At 37.3% G+C, this 16,399-nt stretch overlaps 1 protein-coding gene across 3 annotated transcripts in view; it reads left to right on the top strand.

Annotated features, from left to right (window-relative positions):
- Positions 1-16,399, top strand: part of TENM1 (teneurin transmembrane protein 1) — a 794,660-nt gene that overhangs the window by 510,229 nt on the left and 268,032 nt on the right. For all 3 annotated transcript variants that reach the window (XM_025431163.3, XM_049107241.1, XM_049107240.1), the window contains one exon: positions 5,380-5,532. In XM_025431163.3, the coding sequence (XP_025286948.2) occupies positions 5,380-5,532 (153 nt within the window). The remainder of the gene's footprint in view (positions 1-5,379; positions 5,533-16,399) is intronic.

Below are 16,399 nucleotides of genomic sequence, written 5' to 3'. Positions count from 1 at the left end.
TTCACTGCTGTAAACTTAGAAAAACAGTGCCTGGCACAAGTAGACATGCAAAAAAATATTTGTTGAATCAAGCTATGAATATACTAGTTATACCCTTAATTCTAGCAGTTGGCTTATAATGTTTATACTTGGATTTGTGGGATTTGCCTCAAAACTGTGGCCAAAAATATGTGGCATAGATCTGGATGGGGATCCTCTAGAAGCTCAGGATTCTGTATCTTCATCCTGCATCCAAGGCTGATATGCAATCAGTGTGTCCTGGTGAGGCTATATTGGTTGTTTATATCCCATTCCATATTGGTCAGCCAGTACCTCTGGTGTCCTGACAAATATTTTTGTTACCTTTGTCTGTCTTCCCAACGTTCCCAATGTGCCCAGCATATACTTTGTAGATATTTGTTGAATGAATTAATAACATCCCATAGGAAGTACCACCATATCTTTCTAGTATTGGTATGTCCCAAAGGCCAACATAATTTTATCTATTGGTCTTAGTACGAACAAAATATTACTTATTTCTAACAGAACTCAAAGACTGGAGTTGGTTACCTTAGTCTACCCTCCACATACTTTCTGACTTCCTTTCTCAAATCAACATATGGAAGTTCAGTTTGGAGGAGAAAAAAAGACCAAGTAGCCTTGCTTTGGTACCCATAACCTGTAGCAAGTAAATTAACTTGCATTATGTATTCATACAAATACATATCACAAAATGATTATTGCCTGGAAAAGACAAAGTAAACTCAAAAAATGATAAAGCTTCATTACTCTCAAAGAATATTCTACTAAATGTGCCCACACCTCTTTGTCTGTCTTGATTGGTTGGAAGTAGTCCATTCCACTTGATGGTGAAAAATTAATCCTTTGCCTTATTATTTTGAAGTGATTCTCAGCACAAGCATTTTCTCTGTCATTTTTGAGTGTCCTCAAGACATGGATTTAACTTAAAGTATATAAACTATCCTCCTTGATCTTCAAAATCAAAACTACTATGCCTTTTGTTCCTTATGGCCAATCTAATTTCACAACAGTAACTGAACCAAGGGAATCCAACACATTTTCAATATGGCTTTTAACATCCATCATATTCACATTATTTGGGGAACAGAGTAGACAAAATTTTCTTTAAAAACTAATAAACCCCTTTAATTGGAGTATGTTAAACCAACCATACTTTATGTCTTTTGCCATACTGTACCTTACTCAGAATAATGATCATTTGAGTTTCAGTGGTTTCCAATAATTGCAAGAGAAATTCATCAGGCAGTACTGGCCTTAATCCAAAGAAAAGGGTAGAAACCAATTAAATGCTTAAAAGTTTTAAGGATAAATTAGGAGGTAGGTGTTAGAAATCTCTAGCTCCAACTAAAAGTGGATGAATGATTTTTAAATAGGCTATCTGGCTAGCTTTCCTGTTCTCGGTTGCTAATCCATATACTATATATGAGTATTAGACATACAAATTAGCCCCTTTCACTCTGCCTAAGGAACATAAAGGAAAATGTTAGATGGATTATGAACAGATCCACGTTTTTTTTCCTTTCGGTAAGATTTGGTTGATGTTTAAAATTGCAATGAGAAAACAGATAAAAGTATTTCCCCAGATCCTGTCCTAATTATTGTTTTCTTCCAACATTATCTGCCCTCGGTGACCTCATTTACTCTCAGTGTCAGCTGTTGCCTCTGTGCTTCCATGATTCCACAGTCTGGTTCTAGCCTTAATGCTTCACCAGAACTTCAAACCTCCAAAACTCCTATGTTGAACACGACTGTCTGGATAGCCCATTGGTGTGTGGAACCCAGCACCTCCAAAGGTGAACTCATTATATTTCTCCCATCACCCCATCCTGCCCCAAACCAAATAGTCATTCAACAAACACGTCTGCCGCATCAGTTATCTGTAGCTAGTGCTGGCTAAGTGAAGAATCCCTTAACTCTGTTAATCCTTGCACTGTGCTTTCAGGTACTCAGGCTCAAAACCTAAACCTTAGAGTTCTCCTTTTCCCTCCTTTTTTTCTATTCTTGCCCTCAGCACACTAACATGTGTGCATGCAGGTACTCACATACGCGCACGCACGCACACAAACACACACACACACACGCACACGCACAACTAGTTGGCAAACCCTGAGAAGATATTTATGCAATTTCTCCTTAAGGAATTGCCTTCTTTGCATTCCCATTGCCACTGCCCTAATGGAGACGCTCATTATTTCTCACCTAGATTATTGCAGTGCCATCCCAATTTGTGTTCTTGCCAACTCTTTGGGCCTCCAATTCATCGTTCTCCACACTAGTATTGGATTTATCTTTCCGCAAAGGGTGCTCTGATGATATCATTTCTTTACCTAGAAATCATCAGTGCTCCCCATTGCTATCAAATTAATCTTCCTAAAGAAAACTGATCATAACACTCATTTGCTCAGAAAATAGCAATGCCTCCCTGCTGCCTAATAAATTGAATTCAAATATCTAAGTGTGGCATTCAATGTTCTCCACAATATGGTCCTAATCCTCCCTTTGAGCCCTAACTTCCACTACCATCTATACATAATTATACTCCAGCCAACCCCAGCCACTTCCTTTGCCCCAAATACATGCTGTGCTTTTCAACTTCGTGCTTTATTCAGCCTGCCCCCTCACTCTACCCATTGCTGTCACCTGTCAAAACCCTACACATTTTTCAAGGTACATCTCTAATCCTATTTCATTAAAGCATCCCTGATCAGCCAAGCCAATTTTAATCTGTTGTTCTTTTAAACCACTTCTTTTTTTAAGTTTTTATTTTAATTCCAGGTAGTTAGCATACAGTGTAATATTAGTTTCAGGTGTGCAATATTGCAATTCAATACTTCCACACAAAACCTGGTGATCATCACAAGTGCCCTCCTTAATCTCCATCACCTATTTGACCCACACCCCTTACCTCCTCTCTGGTAGTCATCAGTTTGTTCTCTGTGCTTAAGAGTCTGTTTCTTGGTTTGCCTCCCTCTCATCTTTTCCCTTTGCTCATTTGTTCTTTTTCTTAAATTCCACATATGAATGAAATCATGATATTTGTTTCTCTGACCGACTTATTTTGTTTAGCATTATACTCTCTAGCTCCATCCATGTCTTGGCAAATGCGAGATTTCATTCTTTTTATGACTGAGTAGTATTCTATCATATCTATATCTATATCACATCTCCTTTATCCATCAGTTGATGGACATGGGCTATTTCCATGATTTGGCTGTTGTGAATAATGTAAATAATTTAAACATGGGATTGCATGTATCCCTTTGAATTAGTGTTTTTGTATTTTGGGGGTAAATACTCAGTACTGCAATTGCTGGATTGTAGGGTTCTAGTTTTAACTTGTTGAGGAAACTCCATACTGTCTTCCAGAGTGGCTGCCCCAGTTTGCATTCCCACCAGCAGTTTGGAGGGTTTCCCTTTCTCCACATCCTCTCCAACATTTGTTGTTTCTTATGTTGTTGATTTTAGCCATTCTGACAGGTGTTAGGTGATATTTTATTCCTGGGTTGCAAGGGTGGTTCAACATTTACAAATTAATCAATATGATATACCACATTAGTAAAACGATAAGAACCGTATGACCATGTCAATAGATGCAGAAAAAGCATCTGACAAAGTACAACATCCATTCATGATAAAAGCCCTCAACAATGTAGGTTTAGAGGGAGCATACCTCAACATAGTAAAGGCCATATACGGAAACCCATAGGTAATATCATCCTCAGTGAGGAAAAACAGCTTTTACTCTACAATCAGGACCCATACCCGGATTCCATTCTCACCACTGTTATTTAACATAGCACTGAATGTCCTAGCCACAACCATCAGAAAATAAATCACTTCTTTTATTTTTAAAAATAATTTGTAAAAAAATAATAATAATTTGTAAAGGGCAGCCCCGGTGGCTTAGTGGTTTAGTGCCGCCTTTGGCCCTGGGAGTGATCCTAGAGAGCCAGAATCCGGTCCCGCATCGGGCTCCCTGCATGGAGCCTGCTTGTGTCTCTGCCTCTCTCTCTCTCTCTCTCTCTCTCTCTCTGTCTCTCTCTGCCTCTCTCTCTCTCTCTCTCTCTCTCTCTCTCTCTCTCTCTCTCTGTGTGTGTGTGTATCCATGAATAAATAGATAAAATCGTTAAAAAATAATTATAATTTGTAAGGATTATTTTATTTGAAATGAGAGACTAAACCATTTTTTTAAAAAACAAAAATTCCTTTTCCCCCATTTGGCAAACATTGCCCATGTTCATTATAAGAAGAATGGACCATACATAAGTCCTAAAGAAGAAAATTAAAACCCTTCATAAGCCCTCTTGTTGTGAACATGCTGCTACATATCGTCCCAACCCTTTCTGTCTCCAGACATCAACACATCTATACACACACATTATAGATCATGCTATTCATACTGTTTAGTAGCCTGATGTTTTTCATTTGATGCATCATAGTTATTCCCATGCCAGTTCATAGTCTTCTGTAACATGATTTAATAGCAATGTAATCTTGTATTATTTATAATATCATCAGTTATTTCATTAATCTCCTTTTGATGAATATTTAGATTGATCATAACTTTCTACTAGTTTTTAAATGTTACAATGGATAGCCTTGTAGTTTGTACACATTCATAATTAATTCATAAAAATGGAATTGTGGGCTAAAAGGTAAGCCAAATTTTAAGGTTTTTTGATAAGTGGTGCCACATTACCCTCCACAAAGATGATTTTTTAAATACTCTCATGAAGGGTATATGAGAGTGCCCATTTTCCTGCACTCTGATCAACCCAGATATTTTTTAATCCTCTGATAGCAATTGAACCTGTATCATGTCAATTACTCTGCATTATATTATAGTTATTTTATACTTGTATGATTTTCAAATCCTACTCTAATGGGCATCTTTATTTTAACATCTGTAGCAGCTGTCATAGGACCTTATACACACGAGGCACTCAGGAAACGTTGGGTGCATTGAATTGAATCAGACAAAGCCATAGCAAAGGCCTCCCATGTTCTCGCCATAGCCTGTCCACCATTATTCTGCAGTTTCCATATACAAAGTGGAGTTCCACAGCTAAGGGAAATGGGAAAGGAAGGGCTGACGGTGTTGAGGAGCAGCATCTAATCCCATTGCAGTTGCTTCCTTAATGCCCCAACAGCTATCACTGGGATAGCTATAGCCTCAACATTTTAACAATGGGCTCCTTAGAAAAGTAACTACATGTATGATGTAGATACAAACTCTAAGCTGCTTGGCCTAACTAAAAGAAAACTGGTCATGGCATTTGTAGGTGAAAAGGAACAGCTGGTTTAGAGACCTTCTCAGCAAGTCTGGAATAAGTTCATGTATGGCTTGTTTTCTTGCAGCAGTACATTTGTTCGGCCTGACTTGGCAGTTGCAACCAGTTGAAGGACAGCTCTATGAAAATGGAGTTAGCAAAGGGAACAGAGGGACCGAATCCATGGATACTACTTACTCTCCAATTGGAGGAAAAGTTTCCGATAAATCAGAGAAAAAAGGTACAGTGATCAAAATGATTGATTTATTGACTATTGATTACTTTTCTTCTAATTTGGTCATTAGAACCAAAGCTGGGATGGTTTCACTTCACATTAGATTTCATGATCACTCAAAAGAAGTACTCTACGTGGACAGAATAAATACATGTAAATGTCTTATGAAAGCAAATTTTCCTTTCGTGCCTTGAGTATAAACCAATTAAACTTTTCAAATATGTAGGCAATTTTGAAAATAGATAAATATTTACAGGATGGAGGTTTCAATACAATGGAAATTGCATTTCGCATATAACTACCCTGAAGCAACATGGGATTTTGATTAAGTTCTCTGTGTCCAAGCCCAGCATTTATATATAACATTTTACAAAGGGTATATGGAAATTTCTTCTGTTTATAATAAGAAAAAGCCTTTTATGCTTAATATAAGGGTGAATGTTTATGTCAAAGTGGGGGAACATGAATTTTTTTCTAGTTGGGAAACATGAATTCTTCCCAGTTGGAGAAAAGGAAAAAATACTTTGAGTACTGAATTGTTCAATTTAACCAACATAAGCTTGAACTACCTGACTTATTTACAATAAATGTCACAGTACCACCACTCCTAACATCTTATTCACATTGAATGATCTTAGTCTCGATATACAGGTATTAAAAATAGCTGAAAGTTTGTATTATTATTTCTCTTGAAATAGGATTCAGCACACAGGGACTCAAACAATGTACAATTTCAGGATGTCAATTCCAAAAGCAGAAATTGAAAACACAATATAGAGCCAGTACAGTCCTAAATATTTTTAGGAGATCACATATAAACAGATGAATGAATGAATGACCCAAACCTTGCCCTCAAGAAACTTACAATTTTATGAGGGTGATAAGACAGTCTTATTTCGGCTGGTTAGTTGCCAAAACAAGCTATTTTGTTTTGTAGTTGTTTGAATTACTAATCTTTACTTGTGTTTTAAGTTTCTTTGCGGGGTTATTGGTAGGGTTTGCTGTTTTGTTTTTGTTTGATTTTGAAGATGTAATTCTATTTTGGACTATGCTTCAGTAAAAACTCATGCTTAGGTTTCAGGAAAACATTATGATTTGTCCTAGTTTTTGATTCACAATGCGGTTTGCTTTACGTCCTCATTTAGAAATACTGTCTCTAGCCTTGGCTGACCTTTCCCAGCAATTCCATTGTTGCTGCTGAGAGGGGCAGAGGGTCAGAAATAACAGAGAGAAGGGTCTACGTGCACTTGGACATGGGCTTTTTCTCTCTTACCTTCTTTCCTACTCTTTGATTCCTTTATTTCTGTAAGTACAAAAGCCACCATTTGGTGCCTAGGGGTTTCTTGCCATTCACACTGGAAAATCCTGAATTATCTGTTCGAGGAAAAATGAAGCATGCTAGACAGAAGGTGATCACATAGTCATCACCAGAGCATATTCATTTGTTTACTCTTATTCAGATATCTGTAATTCCCTTCCACAAAGTACAGTTGACCCTTGAACAACACGGGTTTGAATTGCACAGGTCCTCTTCTCTACAGACTTTTTCCAATAAATACAGCACAGGACTGTAAATATATTTTCTCTTCTTTATGATTTTCTTAATAACATTTCTTTTCTCTAGCTTACTTTATTGTACGAACCTAGTATATATTACATGTAACATACAAAATATGTATTAATTCACTGTTTATGTTATTGATAAGGCTTCTGGCTAACAGTAGACTATTAGTAGTTAAATTTGGGGGGAGTCACAAGTTATACAAGGATTTTTGACAGTATGGGATTGAGAGGGAGGGGATCAGCACAACTAACTCCATCATTGTTCAAGGGTTAGTAGTAGTTTGATGATGATGACTGAAAGTTATTGCACAATTAGCCATGTGCCAAAAATTGCTCCAGACACTTAATGTATCTTATATTATGAAGGCAACATTATGGCCCTCATTTTCCAAATAAGAAAACAGAGGCACAGAGAGTTTAGGCGACTTGCCCAAGGCCACAGATCTAGAAACTGGTGGTCTGATTTTGGAGCCTTGTCTCTACACTGTACTGAAATCTACACATGAAAGATATATGAAAACCACAAAAGACACTTTACACAATGATAGCAAAGCACCAGGGTCTATTTGTGATAGATTTTAGAAAAATTCTAGACAGCTATCTTTTCATGTGTTATAACAAATTTCATAAATGAAAAAATGTTTTTTTAAGTTTCTGCTCAATTATAACAACAAACAGGCCAAACCAAGTTCAATTTCAATTTAATACTTTATTAAGAAAAATCATTAAGGGCTGGTGCCATATATACCAAGTTGTTATCTTAGATTGACTTTTTATGTCAGTCAGAACAAAACCTTAACTGTAACTGCACATCATAGTTCTGCTGTATTAGGTCTTTACTGAATATCACTCACCAAGTAAAAACATAGTTCCTGTTTTATAATGCCATGTGTATACTAAACCAAATGTTGCAGAAGATGTAATATACCTAGAAGGATATTTTCAACTGGTCAGCTGTATCCTTTTATGATTTTCTGGACATCACATACCCCATAAATACAGTTGTAGAAGCTTGTCTTAATGATGCTGTATGCATTAAAATATAAAACTAAAAACCAGATAATCCTTTTTACATTATTTTCCTCACTTTCCTAGAGGATTGGGCAATGTAGCACTGTGGTTAAGAGCCTGGACTCTGGAGTCAGACAGATCTGGCTTTGAATACTGTGTCATTTCCTGACTCTCCAACCTCAGGCAATGAATTGATATAACCCTGCTGAAGTAATATCCTTATCTGCAACAGGGAGATGATAATAATAGTACCTGTCTCATAAGCTGGTTGTAAAGAACAAGTGAGATAATGGTTGTAAAGCACAATGCCAGGCACGTTGTTTAATTTAGCAGTAATTATAATTGGACCAAATTGTTGGAAAATTACCTTGAGAGGGTACATCCCATTAGTTTAGTGACATCCCAGTAGGTACTGTAGATCCTGCTCTTGAACTATCAGCTTTTCCACAAATGATGGCCTCCTTGGAATTTAGATATTTTCTCTTTTTAAAGTTTGATCTCTCTTTCCTTAACAATTCAATATCTATCATTTTGTAATTATCATCTTTATCATCTAAGTGATGGATAAATAGAACATCACTGTAAAAAAAATCAATTTCTACTGGCATTGGTTCCCCATTAACAGTAGTTATATATATCTGCTTCTCCTTAGGAGATTAAAGAACTTTCTCACCACTTAGTTTTCCAAATGAAAGAAAACAGAATATTTGATTATAGACATTTCATATGCTAACGTTTTATTTTTGAAACTTATTTGAATAATTTGAATTTAATTTGAAAAGAAGACATAAGTCACAATCACATATTGGAACCTACCAGGAAAACCAGCTGTCGGTTGTTCGATAAACATTTATAGAATTGAAGGTATTATACTAAAACATCCCCTACTACCTTAGAGGCTTACAGACTACTCAACTCTTTCTCTTAACTAATAAACATTATGTAACGACTACTTTAAACAGAGCAGGCAGTAGAAAAAAGTAAAGGACTTAGTCACAGGCCTGAGTCATGTCACATACATAAATTGAACTAAAAACAATTACGGTGTAATTTATCAACTAATATGGAATGTTAAAATCTTGAACATTATCAAATCCAATGTCTTTTTTTAAAGATGAAGAAATGGAGATCCAGAAGGGTCAAGAACACACAGAAAGATCTGAACTAGAACAGAGGACATTTGATTCCAACTCTTCTGTTCCCTCATCTATTACTGAAATAATATAACACAAACTAAACATATAAATTGCTCAAGAGATTTTCTAAGGAAGTATCAAAGGCAAAGACTGAATAGGTAGGGAAATTGATTCTATTCAGGCTATTGCAATATGGAAAGCGTTGCAGATAGGAAGATCAGGGTGTCTGAGCAAAGTGGATTTTGTCTTAGACTTTTATAGGAGGAGTGGATAAGAAATACGTGGAATGATTTACAGTTGGGATTGTTTTGTACTCCTGGGAAGTCTCAGTCAGTCAACTGAGCAGGAAATGTTTCTGTCTGTGTCTAGCTGGTTGAAGGGAAACAAATAGTTGTAATGTCAGATAATTATTTATGAGACAAAGAAGAGACCATTGGAGGGTCTATATCTGGGCTTACAGCAGGTTCCAGCAAAAGGGGAAAGGTACATGTTTGGCCTCGTTACAGGTCAACAAAGGAGTCTTCTACAGTTCTTACAGGAGCCATGAGAAAGGGTGGGCAGAGAGCCATATCTAATAATCATATGAGAACAGGTTTTTAATGGGGTTATTTTTGGTTTTTCGTCTGCTTTGCAATAAGCCATTTTCTAAAACATAAAAGAATGAGAGGGTTTTGAAAAGCAAAAGGTTGGGAGGATTTCTTAACCAGCAGTTGTCCAGGAGCATAGGGCTCAGGTCAAGTCCAACATTGTCATCGGTTATCTGAATGAGGAAGTTTATCGGTTAGTTGACGGGACTGAATTCCTGCAGGGTGGATGCCAAAATAGAGCACGGGAACAAAAAAGGTGGGTGGAGAGACAGAGCTAATGGATACTCAAGTCAGCCTTTTTCTCCTTTATAATTTGGCAAAAGTCTGGCCTTGGGGGAAAGTAGCATTTCTCTTAAATTCATTCTACAAGGTCTGTCCCCACAAAGTTTTGAAGGGGGGGGGAAATATATTTTCCAGTTCAATGTCTGCTGAATATATGACCATAGAAACAACATATAGCTGATTGATATGACACAGCTCACAGTCTGTCGTGAAGATGCTTTAGCCCAGACCAAGCAATGACTAGAGCTTCACCTCTCTGGCCTCCTATTTCTTCTCTGAAAAAAAAAAAAGGCAGTTGGCTTTGTAAGGGTTGAAAAATAATTTTTCCTCTAACCTTCTAGGTTCTTAGCCGAGGCCCCCACCCACCCCTGCTGTAATAAAAATAAATAAATAACAAGAAGGAGAAAAACAAACAAGTTTACTAACATATGCCCCCCACATACACAGGAGAGACCCAGGAAAGCTGAGTAACTCCTGGAATGGCCCAAGCCACCTCCTTAAATACCCTCTCTGGCTAAAGACAAAAGATGTTGGGAGCGTGGGGAGCCAGTCATGGGTGGCTGTCAGGCAAAGCACTGTGAGCTGGAGTATGGTTGGTAGGCAGATTTAAGTCCTCTCCTTCTCCATTGCTGAGTTTCTAGAGATCTAGACACCTCTTTTTCCTGGTACAGAGAGGGAGACACCCTTAGGGATGGCGAGTTCCCTGAGAGACATAAATGTCCCCTTACAAAAGGGGAACTTCTGCATAGTTGTTCTATGTCTGCTGTTTCTTCAAGATGATCCTTATGTCGAAGAATAATATTGTGGGGTGGCAAATTCTGCTCTCCTTCAGCTTTAAAACTTTTGGGAGAGTGGAGGAGGGATAGTGGGCAGTGAAACACATTTTGCAAATTAAATCTTACCCAGAAAGCACAAATAAAAAACAGATAAAAGCCACCACTCTGCAGGTAAAATGGAAAGAGGGTCAGATTCCTGGCACACTTCGCCCTGCCTTCCCCCTTGCCTTTCTTTGCTTTCCATTTTCCTCCCAGCTGTTAAAGCTTTGACAAATAAGGGGTGATGCTCAGTGGGACTGGCTTATCTCTGAGGTCCCCTCCAGCTGTGTACATTATGAGTCAGTGGATTTGAATTCCGCAGTTGAGGAAGAACAATTAGCCACTCCAAATAAAAGTGGACCTATTTTTGCAAAAGGCATGTATGCTCCTGGAAAATGGTTGAAATGTATGTCTGTAAAATTTGTAAGCCACTTTGCCATTTAAATTGCTTGCAGAGGATTCTGTTATAATTCAAATAATTAATTCCCAGTTTTCTGCCTTATAAGTTTGGATTTTTGACATGTATGTAACAATAACAGCCTACACTTAGAGAGCATTTACAATTTCAAAATACTTTAATGTCTTTTATCCACATAACAGTTTTATGCTGTAGCAGCTATTGTTACCCTTGTTTTACACTTGAAAAGGAAAACACAAGAAGGTTAAGAGACTTGACTTGCATAACAGGCATAGCTGAAATGAGGATCCAGACTTTCCTTAGTGTCAGCTCAATACCCTTCTTTGAGCCTTTTCTTTCTTCTTTTTAAACTTCTTTTCTCAAGGCCGGTTGTTTAAGTAACAGCTGTCTTGATTAAAAATCTGAATGCATATGGTCAAATGTATATCTTTTCTCTAAGAGTACTTTGCAAATCTTGCATTTCCCTCCAAAGATCTAGGTTTAGCAAGACTCTCCCTCCTCCTCAAAGCAGAACACACACATTTTGGCAATTGAAAGTTAACAGCCTAAATGTACCTTTCCCGACCTCCTTTCATTGTAAACCTAGCTGGAAGGTGTGTGTGTGTGTGTGTGTGCACTGCTTTTTTTTTTTTGGCCATGTTGTTGTTGGGGTGTTTTGTTTTGTTTTGTTTTACCTGCTGCATATTTATATTGAAGGCAATTTATTCAGTGACAATTGTGGACTTTAAATGAAAGCTTGAATTCCAGATTTACTTATACTTTCACTGATATTTATTTCACAGACCTGGCCAGTAGGTAGATTCATTTTGTGGTAATCATTGTGCATTCATTCAGATAGAACACATTCCTGCAGTATAATTCTGTGGCTTTTCAATATCGGTTCATAGGACATGTGGATATGAAAATGCACTCAACTGCCCTTTGAATCAACCCATAGTTTCAGTATCTTTTACTTAAAGAATATTAGAACCCAGGACATGGTAGTAGGCTTGGGAATAATTCATATAAGCACAACAAACCACATAAATAAAATAGTAGTAATGCACTAACAAAGACAACCATGTTGGGAGCGTAACATTATTATTTTTAAAGATTGATGGCAAATTACGGTAAATGTTTCCTATAATGCTGTATAGATGTTTCTCTAATACAAGGTTTCAGGGGGCCCCGCTACAGTGCTGCAGCTTGTTTTCTACTATATTAAATCACTTTATCAATATACTTCAGTTTTAACAAAGGCTTTTCTAAAGCATACTGGAGACCTGACTTCTAAAACAGATTTATGGAAAGGGTTCACCATGCTAAAAGGCAAACTTATTTATGGTATAAAAAATTCATGTTAAATGTCCTTGGTCATATATGTTTAATGTTTCATTCTTGGTTTCATTTTAATCCTCATTTTACTTTTGTTTGTTTGTCTGACTAATACACCACCTTTCCTGTAGAACGTAGCTACCTTGTGGTCCCTCTAGCCTAATGGTACGTATATGAAAGGGCCCCTGAGTGGTGTGCTGTGGAATGGCATATTGATCCTTCTGGAGTAGTCCTTCAATAGCTAGGGGATCCTCTCATAACATCTTTATAACATCATAGTATTTTTTGGTGGATGGGGGAGTGCAGTGTGGAAATTTACCAGCCACGTGTGTTTCTAATTCTGTGGAGTATCTGTTCATATCTTTCTGCCTATATTATTTTTGGAGGAAGTTCAAACACTCACTAGCTTTTGCCTGAAGTCATAGGTAATTCTCGTAGGTAAGATTTACTTTTGAAAACAAAATCTCAGAGTTCCAGGATTTAATGCACCTGTCTGCATTTCCCTTTGTATAACTTTGGCGATCCTGTAGAAAATAATCACATATCCTTTCTTAGTCTTCACTTTTCTAATACTATGAGCCTTTGGTCTTAGTTCAGAACTCGTCTTGTAACTGTATTTTCCCTTAGTCATTTTATTAGCCTTTTGCTGTGTCCATTATATATCCCACCGAAGGTATCTTGATCAGAACTGTACACAGATACCATATTCCCATTGCCAGTGTCATTCAGAGAAAGGGAAGAATAAAAGCAAAAAGTCATATTGTAGGAAAAATGACTCTTGACCACCCCAAACTCTCTGTGAAGATAATATCAAGGGAAGAAAAATGAAATCTTAGAATTCACGAGCATAGAAGTTCATGATTTTTAGTGCTATGTGAGTCGAGACGCTATTTTAACTGTATGAAGGACTGTGGAAAGCTCACAAATGAAGCAGAGGACATAGCTTTTGCCCTCGAGAAAGGCCCCATTCAACAGAAGACCTGGGGCAAGCAGGCACACATGCATGCACAATGCAAAATAACCTGCAACCAACTGGTGCACAGCAATAGAAATAAGATGGTCAGGTGACTAAGAGGCTTAAAAGACAAAAGATGAAAAGATGATTGTTTATTAGAGGAGTAGTTTGAGCTGGGCCTTGAGAAACCAGAAAAATCAATCCAAATTGACCTTACAGAGTGTGTATTTAGGAGAATGGATGAATAGAGGAGTGGGGGGGAAATGCAGATGGTACTAGCCTAAGTGGTAAAGGGATAATGAAGCGATAGAGGCAGCAGATGGAGACAGCTTGGCAAGAAAAGCAAGGAGAGAAATAGTATGATAACTAGATGAAGGGGCAGTTGGGTCATTTTAGTTTTTTTTTTTTTAAAGAGAGACTTGTGCTTGTTTGAAGATGAAGAACAGGAAACCAGTAGAGAGGGAGGCATTGAAGATGCCAGTAAGAAAAGAGAGTGTGAAGGGACCAAAGTCTGGACAGGAGAAAAGAGGAGGGAGGAGCCTCGGGGAGAAAGTGGGACACAGAATTTTACGGCACACCGAGTATGAGAGAGGCATTTTGCTATTGCAGAAATAAACGAGAGGTAGGATTTCCAAAAGAGGACCCAGTAAGTGTTCCATAGATGGTACTGTCTCTCCCGGTTTTGTATTACTATTGTTGTTACTATTGTTACTATCTACAGTGAGTGTTGCTTGCAAGAAGGAGTTTTAATTTGATACAACTGAAGATTTTCTGGGTTCCTTAAAGATAGAAATTAAAGGTGATAGCAAATATAAAAACCCACAAGAACTGGTCCCTCTGCTGGCTGTTTCTTTTTCCTGAGGCCTGGCACAAGAGGATGTACAACCCCCTTATCACTCTTAACTGTGGGATAGATGGGTCATAATATAATTGCCTTTATTAAATGCCCAGCAGGTAGATGTCAAGATTTTAGACAGCCATGACTGCCCTATCCTCTGGGGACTTTACATTCTAAGATACAAAAGGGAGTGCTAGATAAATTGAGCCATGACCAGCCCCCCTGCCACCCTCCCAAAGTCCAGAAGGATGTGATCATAATAACCTACATATTACTAACATCTAACATGTATAAAAATATAGAAAATAGGCATCCCTGCTGTGTACTACCAATTATATGTTCTAAATACTGGCCAGGAGACAGTTTGGCTTCTAGGTAGCAGATGACCATCTAAAACTACTTGGAAACACATCAAAACTCTTATTGCAGTTCATACAGTTTGTATGTATGTGTGTGTGCAGGCTGTGCATGCCAGTTTTTAACTTATAACCATATCTTTTGGAACAGCTTTGTTGAGCTATAATTTACATACTATATAATTCACTGATTTAAAGAGTACAGTTCGATGATTCTTAGCATATTCAGAGTTGTGTAGCCATCATCACTGTTTAATTCTAGAGCATTTTCATCGCACTGAAAAGAAACCTCAATAGGCATTGGCAGTTACTCCATATCCCCACTTTTCCCCAGGCCCTGGCAACTGCTAATCTATTTCCTGTATTTACAGATTTGCCTATGTGTACATTTTATATAAATGGAAATGGAATCATGTAATGTGTATTCTTTTGTGTCTGGCTTCTTTCAGTTAACATAATGTTTTCAAAGTTTGTCCATGTTGTAGCATGTACCAATACTTCATTCCTTTTTATGGTTGAATAATATCCCACCATGCGAGTATACTGTATTTTGTTGATCCACTCATCAATTGACAGACCTTTTGTGGATTTTTCATCTTTTTTGGAACATTATGAGTAATGCTGCTATAAGCATTCACATACAAGTTTTTATTAGAACACCTGTGCTCGGCTTTTTTGAGAACCCAAGGATAAAAAGGTGCCAATTTCTCCACATTTTTGTCAACATTTGTTATTATCTCTCATTTTTATTTTAGCTATCCTAGTGGGTATGAAGTGGTTTCTCATTGTGGTTTTAATTTGCATGTCCTTGATGACTATTGACTTTGAGCCTCTTTTTCTGTGCTTATTGGCCATTTGTATTTCTTCTTTGAAGAAATGTCTATTTGGATCCTTTGCTCATTTTTCAATTGGTTTATTTGTATTTTTCTTGGTGAGTTTGTAAGTCTTCTTAATGTATTCTAGATTCTAAGCCTCTTATACAATACATGATTTTTAAATATTTTCTCCCATTCTGTAGGCAGTCTCCTCACTTTATTGATGGTGTCCTTTGAGACACAAAAGTTTTTAATTTTGATGAAGTCAGATGTATCTCTTTTTTCTTTTGTTGTTTGTGCTTTTGATAATCATATCTAAGAAACTATTGCCAAATCCCAAGTCACAAAGATTTATGCCTGTGTTCTCATCTAAGAATTTTATAGGTTAGCTCTTAAATGTAGATATTTGGTCCATTTTGAATTAATTTTTGTATATGTTATGAGGGAGTGGTTCAAGCTTCACTCTTTTGCTTATGGATATCCACTTGTCCATCACCACTGATTGAAAAGCCTATTCTTTCCTCCATAGAATTGTCTTGGTGCCCTTGGTTGAAATTCGGTTGACCATAAATGTGATATTTTATTTCTTGACTCTCAATTCTATTCCATTGATCTATATAGCTATCGGAATACCAACACCACTACTGTAGCTTTTTAATGGGTTTTGAAATCAGGAAGTGTGAGGCCTCCAGTGTTTTCCTTTTTTTCTTTTTAAGATTGCTTTAGTTATTCTGAGTTTCTTGAATTTCCATATGAATTTTAGCTCAGCTCATGTATTTCTGG

Source organism: Canis lupus, chromosome X (genome assembly GCF_003254725.2).
Source record: "Canis lupus dingo isolate Sandy chromosome X, ASM325472v2, whole genome shotgun sequence".
Classification (NCBI taxonomy): domain Eukaryota; kingdom Metazoa; phylum Chordata; class Mammalia; order Carnivora; family Canidae; genus Canis; species Canis lupus.
The sequence above is the reverse complement of the archived record's forward strand: the minus strand, read 5'-3'. Positions and strand labels throughout refer to the sequence as shown.